The 20,478-nt window shown below is 43.6% G+C and overlaps 2 protein-coding genes across 3 annotated transcripts; both read left to right on the top strand.

The window, feature by feature from the left end:
* The first annotated feature begins 189 nt into the window (after positions 1 to 189).
* Positions 190 to 4,202, top strand: mettl2a (methyltransferase 2A, methylcytidine). The gene is made up of 9 exons (XM_071520072.1): positions 190 to 341; positions 1,348 to 1,436; positions 1,934 to 2,205; positions 2,424 to 2,473; positions 2,604 to 2,664; positions 2,783 to 2,922; positions 3,044 to 3,150; positions 3,331 to 3,396; positions 3,488 to 4,202. Exons 1-9 carry the CDS (start codon positions 190 to 192, stop codon positions 3,649 to 3,651), a joined length of 1,101 nt encoding a protein of 366 aa, XP_071376173.1. The 3' UTR covers positions 3,652 to 4,202.
* Positions 4,203 to 4,516: 314 nt separating this feature from the next.
* Positions 4,517 to 19,192, top strand: tlk2 (tousled-like kinase 2). Of its 2 annotated transcripts, none has more exons than XM_071520069.1 (20): positions 4,517 to 5,134; positions 6,192 to 6,274; positions 7,751 to 7,822; positions 7,936 to 8,005; positions 8,097 to 8,140; positions 9,383 to 9,484; positions 9,722 to 9,814; positions 10,041 to 10,151; positions 10,510 to 10,646; positions 11,233 to 11,385; positions 11,475 to 11,541; positions 11,714 to 11,811; positions 11,927 to 12,008; positions 12,726 to 12,817; positions 13,008 to 13,097; positions 13,283 to 13,452; positions 14,675 to 14,813; positions 15,636 to 15,747; positions 16,216 to 16,323; positions 17,862 to 19,192. In XM_071520069.1, exons 2-20 carry the CDS (start codon positions 6,194 to 6,196, stop codon positions 18,033 to 18,035), a joined length of 1,995 nt encoding a protein of 664 aa, XP_071376170.1. In that variant the 5' UTR covers positions 4,517 to 5,134; positions 6,192 to 6,193; the 3' UTR covers positions 18,036 to 19,192. The 2 variants fall into 2 exon arrangements, with proteins under 2 accessions (XP_071376170.1, XP_071376169.1); XM_071520068.1 differs by lacking the exon at positions 4,517 to 5,134 and adding an exon at positions 8,570 to 8,668 and having other exon boundaries at positions 6,179 to 6,274.
* Positions 19,193 to 20,478: the final 1,286 nt, after the last annotated feature.

Raw genomic sequence — 20,478 nt, 5'->3', positions numbered from 1 at the left:
TTCAGAAATCAAGCAGCATCAAGCAGCGGCTACTTTGTGTTTAAAGAAAACAGAAACGTACAGCAATTATTTACACGCCAGTTGTACTTACCGCCTTGTTGGAGCGTTCGTGAGCGCTCACCTCGTTGTTACAATTTTCCCGATAGCACTTGAAGGCAGCACGCGTCCCTTCCGCCGCGTCAGTCCAACATGGCGGCGCCCCATGCCGTTGTTGGAGTGGAGGGAGAAGGCAGGGAAACTGGACAAATTCTGCCAGATTCTTCTACCGGAGAGGCGAAACGACCTCAGTTCGGGACTCGTTTCCTCACCGACCCGCGTCAAGTCTTCCAGCACAACGCATGGTCGGTACAACATGAAGCCACAGCAGGACAGATGCTGCTGATGTGTTCCTCTGTCAGAGCCAGTGTCTCCTGGCTGGGAAATTAACATTAGTTCAGCAAGTCATCCTTCCCTTACTTAGTAATAGACGCTATTTTGTTGAATTGACGTTAGCTAACTATAGGCCGAAGTTATTTGGGATAGTTATTGATTGACACTTAACAGTAACACTTTACTTAACAGTAGCCAATTTTGGCCTGGGAGTGAAAACGTCCAGGTGAAACTGGAATACATGGTTTGGTTCTCTGGTAGTAGGCTAGTTACACCGATATATAGTACAAACTATATTAACAATGTTGCCTTATCGGATAAGATTGTTTTCTGAACCGTTAAGACCCTCTTTCCGATTCGTTATACATATAATCCCCTGAGCAGCACTTGAAATCTTTTCTAACCGCTCGCTACCGCCCACTACAATGTATTAGTGGAAGATGATAGTGGGAATAACGGGTGAACCACTTATAAATGTTGACATTTTATTGAGACATGTGCTGATTGACGGTTTATATGTACGCCGAATTGAAGAGTAGCTCCTAGGGATTCAGAAAATGTTTCAAGTCATATTTTATGTGGTATATACCTTTGCCAATACGCAAGGCAACGTCAAATTTGCCACATTTTAATGGAGTTTGGCGTAATGTTCTCTTAACGCAATAGAGTACGACAGTAGGACTTGCTTCATATTTTGGGCAAAATCACAACCATTTAACAAACTCTCATTAATTTAGCGCTAACTTCGTGGTGGTGAATCTTTGCTGATGTTTGTGTGGCTACTAACCAAACCAAACCAAACCATGTATTCCAGTTTCACCTGGTCCTCAGACTAGTCTCAGGTCAAAGAATCATGAAAATCACATGAAAATAACAGGAATTATCACTGCATGTTTGCCCAATTGTCATGGCTGTTATTTACTGTTTTCCACCAAGTCACTTTACCCACAGTGGATAATGTTGTTCTGTTGTCAACAGGGACAATGTGGAGTGGACAGAAGAACAAGAGGCAGCTGCTAAGAAGAAGGTCATAGAAAACAGTCAGCCACTCCCTGCACAGAAACAAGGTTGTTATTGTAGTTTAGACTCATGGCCCATACACATAAATAAATAATCTCAGAGTATGATTGGCATTAAAGATCAAGTTTAGTCACTATTGGTTCCTGGACAGTGGGACAGCATTCCTCAATTTTGTATTTGCATTAATTTTAATTTCAGTTGTCCAGTTGTTTTAGTTTAGTTTTCATGTGATCAGTGCAAAAAAAAAAACCATTAGAATATCCCTGCTGGGCATTAATGTATTCACTGCAAATGTGGCTCTTATTCATTTCTAAATGGTTTTCTTCTATAATTGGCTTTGGCCAAACAATTAAAATGGAAAATAATGCTGGATGTAATTTTTTTTTCTATTTCAGTCAAACTTTGACTTTCACTATAATCTGTTTCATGCTTTGCTTATGCTTAATATTTGTTTTAGTTAGCGGTATTAACCATGGTTTGAGATAAATATATGCCAATATGTTAAATGACCACTCACTCAAACTGTGACTTACTGTTTTTGCAGAAGAATATGACAACCGGGCGAATGAGTACTGGAATGATTTTTACACAATCCACGAGAATCGCTTTTTCAAAGACCGTCACTGGCTCTTCACGGAGTTCCCGGAGCTCGCCCCGCAGTGTTGCCTCAACCACGAGTCCCGTCCTGAAGAGCCCGGCACAGACGACAGTCAGCAGCAGGACGGTTTGGACCACGAACCAGGCAGGGAGGTCTCCTGTCCGCCTCACGACGACGGTGACTTCCCCGGCTCTTCTGCCACATACCGCATCCTGGAGGTCAGAAAATGGATTGGAGACGTTCTCCCAAGCAACTTAGACAAAGTTTTACCATAAGCATTGATGACAAAAAGGCAAAAATCTAGGTGGTAGAATTCTAGTCAGGATTCATCCTCCTGAAACAACAGCTACTTTATGCGTTTAATGTTTGTCATTGGCTGGGAAATGAAATGGAGTCCACAGAATTAATGCTGTATGAATTTATGTTCACCTGCCAGGTTGGCTGCGGTGTCGGCAACACTGTTTTCCCTATTCTGAAGACCAACAAGTGAGTGCAGGCGGGGCATTTCCATGTATAAGTTTCAAGCAATGTTTGATAATGACACATGGGCAACATTTGTTATGATGCACACACTTCAAGCTCTAACTGCTGCATCGTTTTTTGTTTTTTTTTGCAGCGACCCGGGACTCTTTGTTTACTGCTGCGATTTTTCCAGCACCGCTGTGGAGTTAGTCAAGGTGAGAGATGAGGGAGAGGCAGGGGGGGAGGAAGGAAAGGACGATGTGGCTGATAGATGTATTCATCAGTAGAGCTGTGGGCTAACGGATGAATTAACATCGGCCTTCTTGTCATCAGACTAATCCGGAGTACGACCCCGGGCGCTGCTTCGCCTTTGTTCATGACTTGAGTGATGTGGAAGCCAATTACCCCGTCCCCGAAGGAACCCTTGATGTTGTCGTGCTAATCTTCGTGCTATCAGCTTTGCATCCTGACAAGTAAGACCCTTTCCTTCCTCTTTCTTCTCTCTCTCTTTCTTTCTTTCTCTCCCCGCATTTGTCACTGAATACAGTTTGTCTGCTGATTTCAAAGCCCCCCCCCTCTCTCTCTCTCTCTCAGAATGCAGACGTCCATCAGCAGATTGGCTCGGCTGCTGAAGCCCGGGGGAGTGATGCTGCTCAGGGACTACGGCCGCTACGACATGGCGCAGCTCCGCTTCAAGAAAGGTTAGACTGAGAGCAGGCCGCCATGTCGCAGATCTGTGCAGTTCCAGTGCCTTAAAAGACAAGTTATGTTATACTGAAACAGCATCATATATATATGTGTGTGTGTGTCAAATTGTGCTGAATGTTGATTTAGACGTCTGTGATTTGTTGTAGAATAACGTTTTTCTTTCCTCCTCTTAGGGAGGTGTCTGTCGGAAAACTTTTATGTCCGCGGTGACGGGACACGGGTCTATTTCTTTACTCAAGGTAAAAACAGAAGATTAGAAATCCTGTGTCCGTGTTTCTAAAAATATTTATGCGTATATGTAGTTATTTTTCAATTGTTTTTTGTCTCCAGATGAGCTCCATGAGATGTTCTCCGAGGCAGGGCTCGAGAAAGTGCAGAACCTGGTGGACAGGAGGCTGCAGGTGAACAGAGGCAAGCAGCTGACCATGTACAGGGTGTGGATCCAGTGCAAGTACCGCAAGGCTTTCAGTCAGCCGCCGGAGACGCAGGGCTGAGCCCGGAGGAGACCCGGTTTCTCCTCAAACCACGACCGAAACCAGCCACTGGAACTCGAGGCAGTGCTGTCTGAGGATGTAAGGAAGAGACTCTACTGTGGTTGAGATAAAGGAGCTGGAACTGGATTGACAGTGTATCAGCTGCTATAATGTGGATGGAGTTGTTTTATGGCCGGCGTCCTGATGGTGCTTGCAGCCTCCCTGACTCAAAAAAAAGTGAAAATGACTGATCATTGTCAGCTGATGAGTTCAGTAATCTGGGAAAAAAGGGCTGGTTACCCCTCATACGAATGTTTCTATTCAGCCAAATGTTATTTGTAATGATCTGGTGTTTTAAAACAAATGGCAAGAGACCATCACAAACCTTTCTTACCTTCAAAATGAATAAAACTGTAAATCTTCACCTGAGAATGTTCCTTTGGTACTTTAAAAGTGCACTCAGATTGATGCTGTGTTTGTCTGAACAAAGGAATAATCACCCATCATCTCATATGCTGTAAAGTTCAAGACATTTACAGTCAGTTATACACTATCAGTGATTAAAACCAATGTGGTACAATGTTTGCGCAATTATTTTGCTTCCAATCACATGCTTAGCCTCTTGAACTCCTGTTGATATGATGGAATGGATGCTCTACAATTGGCATATAATATGTAGGCCACAGAAATTATGTATTTTCACGATTTATTGGGAATATAATGTAAATGTGTGGATATGGTCATCATGGGTATGGCAACTTTCTGATAAGTGATCATTTGTCGGGTGGGTGGGCGCTGTTTAATTGTATTGTATTAAAGGATTTGCCATTGGTCCAGACAGGAGATTTGGGGGCAGGCGTGGACTGAACGAAGGTGAGGAGCCAAATACTTGGAACAATCTCACGAGAAAATATGAGATTTTACTGATTATTGTTTACATTGCAAAAACATGAGAACCGAACCGAATCGATCCGGATTAAACTGAAACGATTGCAACAACAGAACTTCCGTGGCAGATCGGGTTTTTCCCCCACGGCGAGGAAGGCGACTGGAGCCGAACTTTGTTTTGATCGAGCTGAAAACCCCGGACCCGAATTCATCTCACAGGGGGAGAAAAGACAGGGAGTCGCTTAAAGAAATCATTTATACCGGGAGAAAAACGGAGAAACTACAGGGTCGCCATTGTGTGGAACGAGATAACCCGACATAGGCACGGTATGGTCCTCGGAGAAAGGAATGTGATGGTGGGGATCCCCGCCTAAGGAGTACAGAAAGGCGGGTTTGGGATACCCGAGGTTCTCGGGGCCTCCGAGGGAATCCTCCGTCGTCTACCGTGAGCCACACCGCGCGCTCCCGTGTCTTGATCGTTAACAATCGGCACGCGAGGGACGCGGCTGTGGATGCGGCCTAGCCTGGGAGGGTCTGCTGAGCACCGGGGAGACAACGGGGACTATTTCAGGGGCAAAAACAGGCCCTCCGGAGGACCGCGGAGATATTTATTACAGTAAGTAGCCCGCTAGGCTGTCGAGCAGAAAGCGGATCTGGGCGGCTCTCTCGGTGCTGCCTGAGCCCGGGCGTCGTGGCACGACAACCGAACAGATTGACAACACAGAACCGAGAAGATGCTTCTTTTTGACAGACGAGTGTTAGCCTGTTAGCTAACTAACGCTAGCTAGCTGAGGTGTGTAGTGTGGCTGGTGACATTATTCACTGTGGTGGACAATAGCTGTGTCAGGTCTGTTAGTTGTATTTCTTTACCTAAGTAGGTAATGATAAATGGCCAACCTTAATCCACCTCTGTCTGGTTTGGTACCTGACAAAATCAGTCTGCTAACTAACCTTAGCTCAGATTGCAATGGTAACTGTTAGCCAACATTGGCAAGCTTGTTAGCTCATTTCTGTAGCTAGCTTGCTGATCATTCACTGATGATGTTTCAGGTCGTTACGATGGTCAGCATAGCTGAGCCAACAAGCTCATGTCTGAGAGTACAATCATTATGAGCCACCATTTATCCCTAAATGTTACACAAATACAGCAAGTTACTCTATTCAGTTAATGTGTACAAGACATAGGTGGACATAACAGTAAACGTTGGGCGTGTAACCTTTGCCCAAGCTAGCAAGCCAGGCACTTATTGTCTAATGTGGCCTTTTCCATTGCTGTGAGTATACTTGGCAGTTCCACCATTAGTGACCTTTCATAACTCCAGCGCCATGTACGCCTATAACGTCAGGGCTTTATCACATGATGCTATAATTTTCCAGGCAGTGACTCTACACATCTGGCCTACATCTTTGATGTACATTCAATATCCCACATTAACTGTCTTTTGTCCAGATTGTGCATTTTAGGGTTACTGCTTATTGGACACACATGATATTGGCAAACATCTTCCCCTATTGTCAGGCTTATTGATGAGTCACAACAGGAATTTTCCACATCCATATAGCCATGACTCATCACAACCAGTACCTTTCGAAATGGTGATCTGTCACTCCCACTGAAATATACCAGACCCTATAACATCTTCCTTAATCTCTCTCTGCTTTTGTCTCTGCAGCCATGATGGAAGAACTGCATAGCCTGGACCCCCGACGGCAGGAGCTGTTGGAGGCTCGCTTCACCGGGGTCGGCGTGGCTAAGGTTTGTGTTACAGTAGATGTCGCGGAGGTGGAGCAAGGGAGCTCCCTCCTGTCAAAGAGCTCATAATCACAGATTTTCTTGATTACACATTTTCTTTGTGTCTGTCTTCCTTTCTTTGTCTCACTCTGCCTCAGTATCATTGTGCTGTTTGGCCTGGACAAGCCTGGCCCCGCTCCTTTTTTTGTCTCTGTCTCTGGAGAAGGTTGAGCTGTGTCTGTGTTTTTTGGCTGGTGTGATATGGCATCTCTCCCTGGCTCATGATGTAGTGGCTGTGTATGCAAGTGGTGATGCCTGCCAAAAAGGCCACAGACAGGACAGGGGTGGTGGGGGGAGTGAAGGCAGGGGAGGAATGCAGAAATAGTTCTTGACCAGGTGTGAGTGGAGGCAGCATTTAGTCTTCCGCCTCTCTAGCTTGCTACATGGATGGAGCTGCCTTTGCGGAAGGTGATCTTGGAACAGTGAGGGAGCGAGAGTCAGCGCCAGGAGTGGGCCCTGTGCCAGCCATAGGCAGAGCTGAGCCCAGAGCATGGCATGGCTGCTGCCGCAGAGAAAATGGCGGCTCCCACTAAGGCATCATGCCACAGCCGCCCTGTATGACAAGAGATGCAATGCGGAGGGAGGGAAGCGAGAGAGAAGTGTGTCAACAAATGGGCTAGAGAGAAATATGGGTTGGTGGTCTAAAAGCCCCTCGGATGTCACAGAGCAGCTTAGTGTTTTTTCTTGACCTTGAACAGCCCCGTGGCACTGCTGCTCTCTCTGTCATCACTGAGTTGGCATAAAAGTAGCGGCAGGGGAGGAAAATTGATATCCTGTGAGGACAAAGAGCTAGCACACCTTTGGTAGTGGAACAGAGAGGGGCCTGCTCAAATTGTTGGAAAGTGCATTTCCCTTTGAACAAGCCTGATCAAACAACCAAGATTTTGTTGGGTAAAAACAAGCTGTCACTCTTGGATCTAGCATCTTTCATTGGCTTTCTCCGCAGACAAAAGAAAAGAATGGTTAAGACCGCAGTGAACGGAAGAAAAATGGATGACATTATCTAAAGGTGACAGACAGAGGGAGGAATACATCCCCAGCAGCATGCCTGATGTTCAGCCATTTTAGGAGGGTTCAGTGAGAGAGCTCTAGTGTGCTCTGAATGACTAAGTATCTCCCCCTGATTGGACAGTGCCTGCTGAATTCTGATGTGATTCATTTGACTGACAGGCATCACCTAGGGAACCGGCATTAGGACTGATATAGGCCTAGATGCAGTGTGAAGCCAATGGTGACGGTGCTCAGCCAAACCTCCTTATCTCTCCCTCCGTTTCTCGCCCCTTTTTTTCTTTTTCCGATTTCCAACTCTGTTTGTGTTCCCTTACAGCTGCCTACAAACACAACAAATACATGTTCCAACACTGTCTTTTGTGCCTCCTTGTATTAACTGTTCCTTTTTATGTTTTTTTTATTTATATATATTTTTTTTTTACTTAACAGGGCTCAGGTCAGAATGAGTCATCCAATCAAAGTCTATGCAGTGTGGGCTCTCTCAGCGACAAAGAACTAGAGGTTAGTCTCTGTCTGCCGAGTGCGGAACAGGATTTTTTGATGCCAACCATCTCGCCGCGCTACCTTATTGTGCATGCAGCCTAGTCACTTTTTCCTCATTACTATTTTGACAGACTCCAGAGAAAAAGGCGAACGACCAGAGAGCGAGAAAACGGAAAGCAGACCCCTTTGACAGCAGCCAAGGTGAGATTGCCGGCCCCTCTTCTGTGATCCTCTCATCATGTATCCCGCGTTCCAGCCTCTCTCTTACTCCCTCTTCCTCTGTTTATTTCAGGCAAAGCAGGAGCAAGGGGACATAAAATTAGTGATTATTTTGAGGTGAGTGGCAGCAAGTCTCGTTCTCTCGTTTCTGTGTGTGTTGTGCGGAGTGTGTATCCAGCGGAGTTGATGTCTTCTAAAAAGTTTGCTTCAGTATTGGGTGCATAACTTTCCATCCTTTCTTTCTAACAAAAAGGCCTTATGTGCTTTTTTTTTGTGGTCCAGTGGTTCTCAAAGTGGGGTCCGGTGACAGTTTAATTTTCCTATAGTTCAGTAGAAATTATCCCAATCCCACAACAGACAGTTCTACAATTCAACACTAAATCTAGAATAATAAAATTTGTCTGGGGAAAATCTTTTAAAACAGGGGGGAGGGGGACAATGTCATGAAACTGTTTGAGAGCCGCTGTTTTTTAGTCATTTTGGTCTTTCCACTGAATTGCTTTCCATCTCTCCTGTCTTGTGTGTGTGTGTGTGTGTGTGTGTCAGTTTGCGGGAGGTAGTGGTCCTGGTACCAGTCCCGCCAGGGGGATTCCACCAGTGGTCCGCTCTTCCCCACAGCACTCCCTCTCCAACCCGCCTGTCACGGTGAGCATGGTCGCCCTCTCTTCACCCTCTCTTTCGGCTCTCAGCACTCTGTCCTGCCATTCTCAGCTTGTTATTAACTTTTATAAGTGAAGTTCCTTCTTTTGGTTTGGGGAAAACTTGATGTGGTCTGTGAGCACGGTCCATACAGAATCTGGAGCGTCTGTAGTTAAGTTTATTTATAAAGCACATGTAATACTATGATCATTGACCAAAGTGCTGTTGAAAAGATAAAACCAAGAAAAACAACGAAGACAAGGAACACAGAGCAGAAACAGTAAAATAACTTTAAAACTGTAAAATAACACAAACGCAGACAAAGATCAAACAGAGTCAAAGATCAGAACAGAGTCAAGAGCTAAAGTATAGAAACGGGTTTGAGACAAGTTTTGAATGAGTCGATTGAGGGGATGGACCTTTTAATGGAGGAGGCTATTCCACATTTCCTTTGGTTTGGTAAACTCAAGGCCTGGAAAGGTTTTGAATACTGTTTTAGTTTTAGAGGTCTTAAAATTTTGCAGTTTCTGGTGAGAAATCAGAGAGGTTCTACAGTTGTTTTTCATTTTCACGCTTATTTCGTTTGCCAAATTGGTCGTATATTTTATTCTAACTGGCATTAAAAGCTCTTTAAAGTGTCTTAAATTCAACATGATGAAATATGCAGACACCCTAAGTATGTAAATAGGTTTTTATTGTTTGGATGTGTCTGCCTCCCAGGTGCAGCAGGGAAGCCCGTCTTCTCTAAGCTCGGCCAACACAGAGCACTCGTCGTGTTCGCTGAAGCCTGCCGCGCTTCACATGCTCCACAAAGCCACACAGGTACTTGACATCCCATCAGCTAGCTGGCCATTAATGTGATTTAATACTGCAGTAACACCCGAGAGGGCGTTCTTGAAGAGTTGGCCTAGAAACCAATAAATTGGGGGAATCATCAGCAACGCATTTGCTAGATAGAACTACCTGTCGCATTTCTGTTGTTATTGATACCTGGCATATAACTATTTTTTTTTTTTTTCCTAAATGATCAAATCTTTTTTTCCTCACTGTGCCCTGTAGTCTGACCTTACCATAGAGAAACTAACAGCAATGGAGAACAACAAGAACTCTGACCTGGAGAAGAAGGAGGGCCGAATAGATGATTTGCTGCGGGTACTAATCTCATTACACCTCCATCCGTTTGCCATTATGTTTTACTTTGAGATCATGTTCTCAGTCTTGGTTTTTACACTTAAGGCATGTTAGACTTGTCACATACCTTTTTAATCTGTGTCAGTACGTGTATAAACAAGTTTTACTTTCTTACTGTTCACGTCGTTGTTGTTTTTCCACCTAAACCTGCTTTTTTCCTGCTTGTTTGTATGTTTTTTTGCTTCAGGCAAACTGTGACCTGCGGAGACAGATTGATGAACAGCAGAGGATGCTGGAGCGATACAAGGAACGCTTAAACAAGTGTGTGACCATGTCCAAGAAGCTGCTGATCGAGAAAGTATGTTCTTCTGATAGCATGATGACTTTATACTATTTAAGCCATTAGTTCCCAAACCGCAGGGGTCCTTGAGGGGTGTTCCAGGGGGTCACAAGCAAAATGAGGATTGGAGGTTTAGTTAATTACTAGAAGTCAGCACTAGGTGAGGCTCCATTGTTATCTCCCCTTCGCAGAATGGGGTCTCTAGGACAAAAACACTTATTAAATGGGGGTCTAAAGCACCTCTACTTGTTGGTTTTTGACATGGAAAAGTTTGGGAACCCCTGATTTAAGCCACTTAGATCAACAGTTGTTGGTCGCCAAGATATTCAACCTGACTCAGGTTTGATGTTTGTGTTTCTCTGTGCTCTTCCTCCAGTCCAAGCAGGAGAAGATGGCGTGTCGGGACAAGAGCATGCAGGACAGACTTCGACTGGGCCATTTCACCACAGTAAGACACGGGGCCTCTTTCACAGAGCAGTGGACGGACGGATATGCCTTCCAGAATCTCATCAAGTGAGGATCTCCATGTTATAACTTTAAGCTCCTTCTCCTTTCTTCTACACACCCTCCCTGTTAGTCTGGCCTGTTTTTTTTGTTACCATGGTGCTGTGGTCTTCAAGAGCCAAAATTGGACTATTCAGAGAGAATGAGGCAGTTTATTTGTCTATATGGGATGGTGTGGTGGAGAAACAAACCAAGCCTGTTCTGGATTGTACAGTGTCTAATTAATTAAAAGGAAGTAAACCATGGTATTGGGAAAATGCAACTTAAATATAAATCTTAACATCTTAGCTGCGATTTTTCCTTAATCATCTTCATATGTAAATGAGATTCAGTGACATCCCACAATGGGAGAACTTACTTCTGGGTTCCTCTATTAGTTTGCATGGACTGCTGGAATACCGTGATGTCTGGCTAAAAGCGAGCTGAGCTCACATTCAAACAAACCGATTATTAATTAGGTCTATTATGTCATCACCACAAATGTGCGATAGGATCTGTACTTATTTCCTCTAACATAATCAGAGCTCAACTGAATAAGGAACTTGACTGAACAGGCTCTGACTTCCTCACCACATGTCCGCCCGTGTGTTTCCAGACAACAGGAAAGGATCAACTCCCAGCGAGAGGACATTGAAAGGCAGAGGAAGCTGCTGGCCAAGCGCAAGCCGCCCTCCATGGCCCAGACTCCACCGCCAAGCCTGGAGCAAAACAAACGCAAGAGCAAGACCAACGGAGCAGAGAGCGAAGCGTATGCTGTTTTTTATTTGTTATTTGTCTTCTCTTGGATGTCAGTGCTGTTTTGTCATTTTCACTCAGGCTGGTTGTGTGTCCTCGCAGGTTATCTCAGGCAGAGTACCACGAGCAAGAGGAGATCTTCAAGCTAAGACTAGGTCATCTTAAGAAGGTAATGTCTGACATGTTTGTTACTGATTGGCCCAGAGTGGGACTGCATCATTTGTGGGGGAGGACATGTTTACTGCTTACTGCTGACTTGTTTCCAGTCTGTTAAAAGTTAACTTTTTTGTTGATTGCACCACTTTTTGACCTTTTATGTTTTTCTGTCTGTCCTTTCGCAGGAGGAGGCAGAGATCCAGGCGGAGCTGGAGAGGTTGGAGCGAGTGCGGAACTTGCACATTCGCGAGCTCAAGAGGATCCACAACGAGGATAATTCCCAGTGCGTTTAATGCTCTTTACCACTACTAGATGCCCATCATGTTGGCTGCACTGGTGTGTCTCTGTGCTCTGTCTAAATAGGCAATTTAATCTTTTTTTTTTCTCCCCACATACAGATTCAAAGACCACCCTACGCTAAATGACCGCTACCTGCTACTCCATTTACTCGGACGGGGAGGTTTCAGTGAAGTTTACAAGGTGGGAGCGACTTCATATTTCCCACAGATAACCTTATAGGCAAAAACATGCATTTTGCATAGTGTGATGTGGGGCCTTGTGAAAATTTTGTTTACGCAATGTTTCCTCTGCTGTGCTTTTACACACAAATGTAATTCTGCGCTGTTGTTGCTCAATATGGATACGCTTACAGTAGACATACAACACACTTATCTTTAAATGTGTTTTTTTCACCAAGTATCTTAAGTCATAATGAGCACTGATATTATGCGGCTGATTGATGTGTGCCAAAAAATATATATTTTTTGGTGAATGTAAACCTAGACCAAACCATTTCATAAATCAGAAAGAGAAGAGACAGCATTAGGCTTTAGCCAGAAAGTGACACACACACACCCATACACGCATACATATACATACATACACAAAACACTTCCAACACACAGGACTGGTCAAAGCTATTCACAGATAGTCTGAAAGTGACTGGAATGGCTGCACATACTTTGGAAAATACTTGCGGTTGCTTGTTACATTACGTTGCACTACATTAACGTCAACATTTTGAAGTAAATGATTGTGCCAGATTTTGAGAGTCATTCCAAGAAGCTGCTATCATCACTGTAAAAATGATGAATGAGCGCAGCCCTTTAATGTGCAGCAGAGTCTCTTGGCCATCCCAGCTAGAGCAAGGTTGTGCCAAGTGCAATTCCTAACTAATAGGAGATGCTTCTTTTCCAGGCCTTTGACCTAACGGAGCAAAGGTATGTTGCAGTCAAAATCCACCAGTTAAACAAGAACTGGAGGGACGAGAAGAAGGAAAACTACCACAAGTGAGTGTCGTGCTATTTTTACGCAATACTGGCTATTTCCATCATGAGTGATATTCAATTTCAATTCATGTACCCATTGCATTATTCTCTGCATGTATTGTTTATCATTTCACTTTAGTGAATTGCCACATTTAAAATGAATAACTGAGGTAAAATACATAAAATGTTAATAATGGTCTTTCTGTTGCAGACATGCATGCCGAGAATATAGAATTCATAAAGAGCTGGACCACCCACGGATAGTCAAACTCTACGACTACTTTTCACTTGACACTGACTCGTAAGTCCTTTCCTTTCAAACAATTGCCTGCCTCTTTAAAATTTAAAGCTCACGTCAAGGCAAAATATTTTTTAATGAAAACCGGCACACTCATTCGTCAGTGTGGAGCTCCTGACTCTCTGTTTTGACTGGATGTGCTAAATCTTGCTTTAGTGATTCAGTGCCTCTCCCTTGTTTTGGAACAGGTTCTGCACAGTCCTTGAGTACTGCGAGGGCAACGACCTGGACTTCTACCTGAAGCAGCACAAGCTGATGTCAGAGAAGGAGGGCCGCTCCATCATCATGCAGATTGTCAACGCCCTCAAGTACCTCAATGAGATCAGACCGCCCATTATCCACTACGACCTTAAACCTGGTGGGTCTCCACGCTAAAATGGCCATTGTGCTATTAGAGGCATGTTGTTGTTTATCAGTTGTCTTTGCACAGCATAGTTACCCTTGACATTATAAGCAACATCATATAGCAATAATTATAACTAGAAGGACACTCGGAGAGCGCAGACCTCCGCCAAGGTTCGTGCTATTATTGCTTGTTCGTGAGTCAGATCCGGATCCGCACCCTTCCACGAAGTTTCATGAAAATCGGGCCAGTAGTTTTTCCGTAATCCTGCTAACTGACAAAAAAACAAACAAACAAATGGCACTGAAAACATAACCTCCTTGTTGGAGGTAATTAAGCAACAAGTGTGCAACAAGTGGGTGGTGGAGTGAGGGGGCATGCATGATTAGAGTGAATGAAACTAAATTGATTTTAAAAACTCCATCTGTTAACACCAGAGAGCTGTGATAGGACAGTGTTGTTGTAATGAAGATAATCGCTGAACAAAATATTTAATTCATGCATTGACTTAGACTCTACAGTTAGAAAATAACCAAGCTACTTCCTAGTATATGGATGTACAGCGCACCAGACTCCAGTTGTTTGACGCTTGTGTGACTTCTACCGTACCGCCTGGTGCTTGGGGCTCTGCACCGCCCTAACAGTTCATTCTGTAATTCCCCTAAGTAGTGCGCATTGCAAAAAGTGTTGCTCATGAACATCCAGGAGGAACACCTAATAAACCGCTTGATGCACTGCTTTAGTTATTTCAGAACAGCTAAGAGGGTTTCACTCCGCTTCGCCTCATGTCTAACAACGCCTCTTAGCGGTTCTAAAACCAGTCAAGCACACTTGTCAAGTTGCTTATTGCTTTTATCAAACAATAGCTACAATGATGCAAATGTTCAATGAATCTCATTTAAATTTTTTAATTGGAAATAATTCAATGTTATTCTTCTGCCAAGTAGCATAATTCTTGAACAGTAGCTGAACAGGCTGGTTGTGTATGCATCAGTATGAGTGGGGATTTGCAGGTAGCATATTAATATTTAATTTAACTGTTATGTAGTCGCAGTGTGTGTTTATCAGGCATTTTACAATGGCTTCGAATGTTACTCAGCCAATCAGACCTGGGGATCAGAACTATCTGTTATATAAATGTAAATTTTAACACGATAACAAATCAGAATATAAATCTGAGCTACGATGACTGACATCTTTTTTTAACGCCTGTGAAACCCTTCCTCGCCCTCGTCAGGTAACATCCTGCTGGTGAACGGCACCGCCTGCGGGGAAATCAAGATCACAGACTTCGGCCTGTCGAAGATCATGGACGACGACAGCTACAACTCTGTGGACGGGATGGAGCTGACGTCACAGGGAGCGGGGACATACTGGTGAGCTTTACACCGGAATATGACACCCTGCCGCAGGGGTGCAATCAGCAACGATATGATAAATTGTGCTGTTTATTTTTACCGCGGCGCCTTGATCTTCAAGGGGCAAGTTGAGGCCAGGCAGTCAGGGGTGAGACGGTGCACATCAAACATCCTCACAGCAGAAAATCATGTCTGCTCTAAATTGAGCAGCATATAATGTAAAAAAGGGGATACAATTATTGTATCATTGTGAAAACTTTATTATTGTGAATATTATTATGAATTAATTATGAATCTTCACAGCTGCAAGATATATGTGTGTATATTCTCTTTGCATATGCAAATGCAAGTGACATGACATCACCCCACAGGAGAACGTACTTCTAGATTCTTCACTGATAAATTTACATTGACTGATGCAGTTTAGTGATTGGTTATCTGTTATGTTTATAGCTAAATCTCTTTGTGATCATATTAAGGAAACACATACTCTAGCATTTTATAAATAAACACATTGTTGTAGAAGTAGCGCTTCAATTTATGTATGTATGTAATACTTGGGACTCCATGCTGCCTAAAGAATGCAGACTGTAATTCTGTAAGTAGTGCGCATTGCAAAAAAGTGTTAAACACGAAGAAACAAACAAACCAAGAAACACACAGAGCCCGACTCTCACTGGGGTTCTCAACTAGGGAGCAGGAGAGCTGAGATCACATTCAAATAAACCGATGATTAAATTGGTCTATACATCATGGCCCCGTGGGACTGGACAGAATCTGTGATCATTTGGTTTGTTGAATGTGATTAATTTTACTTTTGCTCCCTTTGTCACTTTTTAGGTATCTGCCCCCAGAGTGCTTTGTGGTCGGGAAGGAGCCGCCCAAAATCTCCAATAAGGTTGATGTGTGGTCGGTGGGAGTCATTTTCTACCAGTGTTTGTATGGCCGCAAGGTAAGAGACACACTTCAAAAAATATATCTAGTCATTTCATCTATTATTGAGTCTTAGCATTTTATTTATTTACAACAACTGAAAAAAATCTGCCAATGGTTCCAATGCAAAACAGCTGGTTTCAAGAATTGTTGCATCAATTGTTTTTTTGTTTGGTTTTTTTTTTTCAAACCAGATGAGTGTGTGGGCTCTGCTTTGTCTCATGATATTAACTCTTGTTTCTGGAAAATTGAGCAAGTGAAACTTCATTGGGAACAAGTGGAATTATCTCAACCCCCATTGGGAGAATTTTCCACTTTTAATCAAATAAGATTTCAAGACTGAATATGAGACTAAATGACTTGTTAAGATTGACGGTGCACACACACTGATTTAACTGTTCATATTTAGTTTATTCATTTGGTTCACCCTTCAGATAATTGTCAGTTGTTTGAACAATACTTGACCTCCTTTTCTCTGCCTCTCCAGCCCTTCGGCCATAACCAGTCCCAGCAGGACATCCTGCAGGAGAACACCATACTGAAGGCAACGGATGTGCAGTTTCCCCCCAAACCAGTAGTCACACCTGAAGCTAAGGTACTGCAATCTCTCTCCTTACCGCTTTATTTTTGTCGATCCCGTTTGGCTGTGCATAAAATTCTCTCATTAATATTTAATTGCCTCCACCTCCATCACATGTGTTTTCACATATTTCTCCCCCGCACAACATTTCTGTGGGTATCAGGCGGTGAATTGAGATCAGTCAGTCAGACATGAGACGCTTCACTCCCGCTAAACTTGAGCGCTGTCAAACTTCAGCATGGTTTACAACACATAAGATCATCACTTAGTACAAATTGTGTGTTGTTTACTCAATAAACGGAAGTAAAAGACCTATGAAAATTTAATCTTCACACCACAGCTATGCATTTTCATGCAACTCCACAATACCCTCCTCGTATTCAGAGAGAACTACCTTCCATCTACTCTTATGACAACTCATGTTAACAAAAAATCCATATTTTGGTTGAATGTTTTTTTTTTTAGATATGTATATACTTAAGGAACTGAAAGGAACTATATACTTTATATATACTTTAGGAAATGAAATTCACAGCCCTGTCATGACATGGATTATGGCTGTTTGCTAGGGATGGGGGGATATATATCAAAATTCAATATAGACTCACCGAGCACTTTATTAGGAACACCTTACTAATACTGGGTATAGGTATCAGCTTTCAGCTCAGTGTCAACCGGCTATCAAAGTGACATTTGCCTCCAGATTTGACGTGTTGCGTTCTGAGATGCTTTTCTGCTCACCACAGTTGTAAAGAGGTTATCTGAGTTACTGTCGCCTTTCTGTCAGCTCCAACCAGTCTGGTCATTCTCCTCTGACCTCTCTCATCAACAAGGCGTTTCCATTCGCAGAACTGCAGCTCACTGGATGTTTTTTGTTTTTCGCACCATTCTGTGTAAACTCTAGAGACTGATGTTGTGCGTGAAAATCCCAGGAGATCAGCAGTTTCAGAAATACTCAAACCAGCCCGTCTGGCACCAACAGCCACGCCACGGTCAAAGTCACTGAGATCACATTTTTTCCCCATTCTGATGTTTGATGTGAACATGAACTGAAGCTGCTGACCTGTACCTGCATGATCTTATGCACTGCACTGCTGCCACATGACTGGCTGATAGGATAATTGCATGAATAAGCAGGTGTACAGGTGTTCCTATTAAAGTGCTCGGTGGGTGTATATCACAACACAAAAATGAAACTGTGCCCATCACAATTTCACAAGCTCTCCATCGAAATTATATTATTTGCACTTTGTGATGACATTTTTAAGTTGTTGTTTATATTCTAGCAATAATAGCAATACTTTGTCGATGTTGAACTTTTATTTATAACATCATATTGTGGTTGTATTGAATCGGGAACTCGAATCGTATCATGAGATCAGCATATCGTCCCATCCCTACTATTTGCACTTTTTACAATGTGTTCTGAAATCATTTTTATCTAGCCAGGTCTGTCTTGCGGAACCATGAATACGCCATGAGACTGTACAGAACCTATATTTGCTTTATTGTCCAATCATTCCACTCTGTTCCCCCTCTCTCTCTTCCTCCAGGCCTTTATAAGGCGCTGTCTGGTCTACCGTAAGGAGGACCGCATCGATGTGCATCAGCTGGCCAGTGACCCCTTCCTTATGCCCCACATCCGCAAGTCGGTGGCCTCCTCGGGCAGCTCGGGCATGGCCATGGCCTCCACCTCCAGCTCCTCCAACAGCAGCGCCTCAAACTGAGCCCGCGCCCCTTAACAGACTGACCGAACCGATTGGAAAGGGTGGGGTGGGGGTGGAGGAAGCGAAGCCCGATGGCGTTCCTCCTCCCCTCCACGAGCATCCCACCTTGCCATGTAGAGCCCAAGAGAAACCGCTGGGACACCGGCAGGGGGTGGGTGAGGAGTCATGGACGGGGTGGGAAGGGGACACCTGTCGCCCCTCCATCCCCCCTCATGTTCCACCCACCCCGACCTACCTGTCCTTCTCTCCCAATGGGGCGGCATTGTTCTGGGGGTCAAAGCCCTAGACGACTCACACAGCGAGGAGCGAGGCTTGGCGCTGCATTGACGGGGGGGGGGGGAAGGAGAGAAAAAAAAGTGGGGTTCAGCATTTGGGGATTTTTTTCTTTTCCGCTAAAAAAAAGAGAAAATAAAAGAAGTACAGAACTGCTTCAGCTTGGCCAGATGGAAAGGACTGTTGAAGGCCCCATACACACACATGCACACACACACCTCTACACATGCATGAGCCATTCTGGTCCAAGGTAGTCTGAACTCCCTACGTTCACAGCTTTGGTTTGTACTCGTCCCCCCTGAACCTGACTGAGAGTACCAGTCCAGCCTGTTATTGTACTGAACCTAAATATCTACGGCACTATGTCATCCAGCCCGCCCGGTCTGGGACCCCCAGCCCCACTTAAATTCCAGACCCAGATAGTTTGTGACGAGGACGACAAGAAGCTACAACCCCCCCACCCCACCCCCCTCCACCATCCACCCATCCACCCCCCTCCCTCACGTCTCCTCGTCGAACTCCTGTGACCAAAGCTTATAACTTCCAGTTGGTGGCAGTGTTCCACCTCCAGTTTTTATAATGAATGGTTTTAGAGTCGTGTTACTTGATATGAAGTGGAAGCTGTTGACGAATGATCCCTTTTACATTTTTTTAAAAACTTTTCAATTTAACCAGTTTTATGGAGAAAACTCTTGTTTGTGTTTTTCAAGTTGCCTTTAATTAGAACTGTTATTGTTTTGAATTGGCCCCCTACCATAAACACACATATTTATTTAGGTATGTTTGAATTTATTTTTTGGCCAATAAAATGCAAGGGACTGGTTTACCTAATAGTACTGTTGGGGGGAGATCGGGCCTTAGCAGAGAGTTGCATAAACCATTAAATACTATTGGTTAAAACTTTGTGTTCTGTGGTCTTGGCTTTTATTAGACTGGGTTTACCATCACTGCTTTCTCTGAAACAATGTCTTGTGCTTCCTATGCAACTGAGTACACCTGTATGCACGTGTCTCTATTTCAGTTTCTCATTTTTCAGACTGGATTAGTGCAAAATTGACTTTACTGTATAAAAATTGAAGGTATGGTCAGGAGAAGACTTCCATTCAGTCCGACCAAGATGGGGAATATTGTTCATTTTCTGTATTCAAATCTGTTATTCTTAGATAAATCAGTATTTGCATGAACAGCTCCCCTCAAATTAGGAGCCAGGGAACTGATGCCACATTGCCTGGCGCTGCTCCATAAACAATGAATAGGAAGCCGACTTTGTGGGCTAGTACAATGCTGTTGCTGTGCCAGCAGTCAGAAAATTAGAAAATCATCCTAGGTGCTGCCTTGTTCCCATTTCCTTTCTTTTCCCCATTCATTTCCATTACAGATTACATTTCATTCTCATCACCGCAAGCTTCCCTTTTTCAGGAGATGAACGACGACTGTAACGTTCACTAATACAAACATTTAAACGCTGACATTCATTAGGTTCCGTTAAGCTCACTTGTAGTGGCACGTCTCATAAGATCAGACACAGTTTCATCATTCTACTGTAAGCACACAAAGCTGCGTGCATGTGAAACTATGTATGAAGGGCAATAAATTGAACATTTTAGAATTGGACCGTATAATGTGGCAACAGACCTCAAACATTCATTTTTGCATTCTTTATCTGTGTAGATGCCAAGAAGCTCTCACTTGACACATACATCTCTATGGAGGAGTTCAGACATCCAGTTTTTGTCTTGATTTAGTTTGTCCTTATGAAAAAGACCTATATCAAACATGCAATATATATTTAGGATTCTAGATAATATCATGAGTGACCTACAAGTCCCCAAAATTATAGTGACACTATAAAAAATACCAAAAAGTATGATAAGGTCACTATAAACTCTCTATTTAGGAGCCGACCACAAGCCCTTATTGGAATATTATATGAATATTATAGGGATTTTTTGGTTGGGGTAATTGCGCGTCACCAAGTTGGGACTCTTGATGGGTCGGCCATGCTGACCTCTTTGGGTTTCTGACATACTTGGCTCAGCTGTGGGTTTATGCATATGGTCTAACATCAGAGCAGATGTTAGTAATAATCAACATTGCTGCAGTGGAACCTTACACCGTGAAGAAATAAACTGATAAAAGTTACACAAGGATAGGGTTTTTTAAGGGGAAG

Source organism: Centroberyx affinis, unplaced genomic scaffold, assembly GCF_046629955.1.
Source record: "Centroberyx affinis isolate AG114_WGS23_722 - 3 ecotype Tasmania unplaced genomic scaffold, CSIRO-AGI_Caff_v1 ptg000765l_1, whole genome shotgun sequence".
NCBI classification, from domain to species: Eukaryota; Metazoa; Chordata; class Actinopteri; order Beryciformes; family Berycidae; genus Centroberyx; species Centroberyx affinis.
Note: the sequence above shows the minus strand (reverse complement) of the source record. Positions and strands in the feature narration are given on the sequence as shown.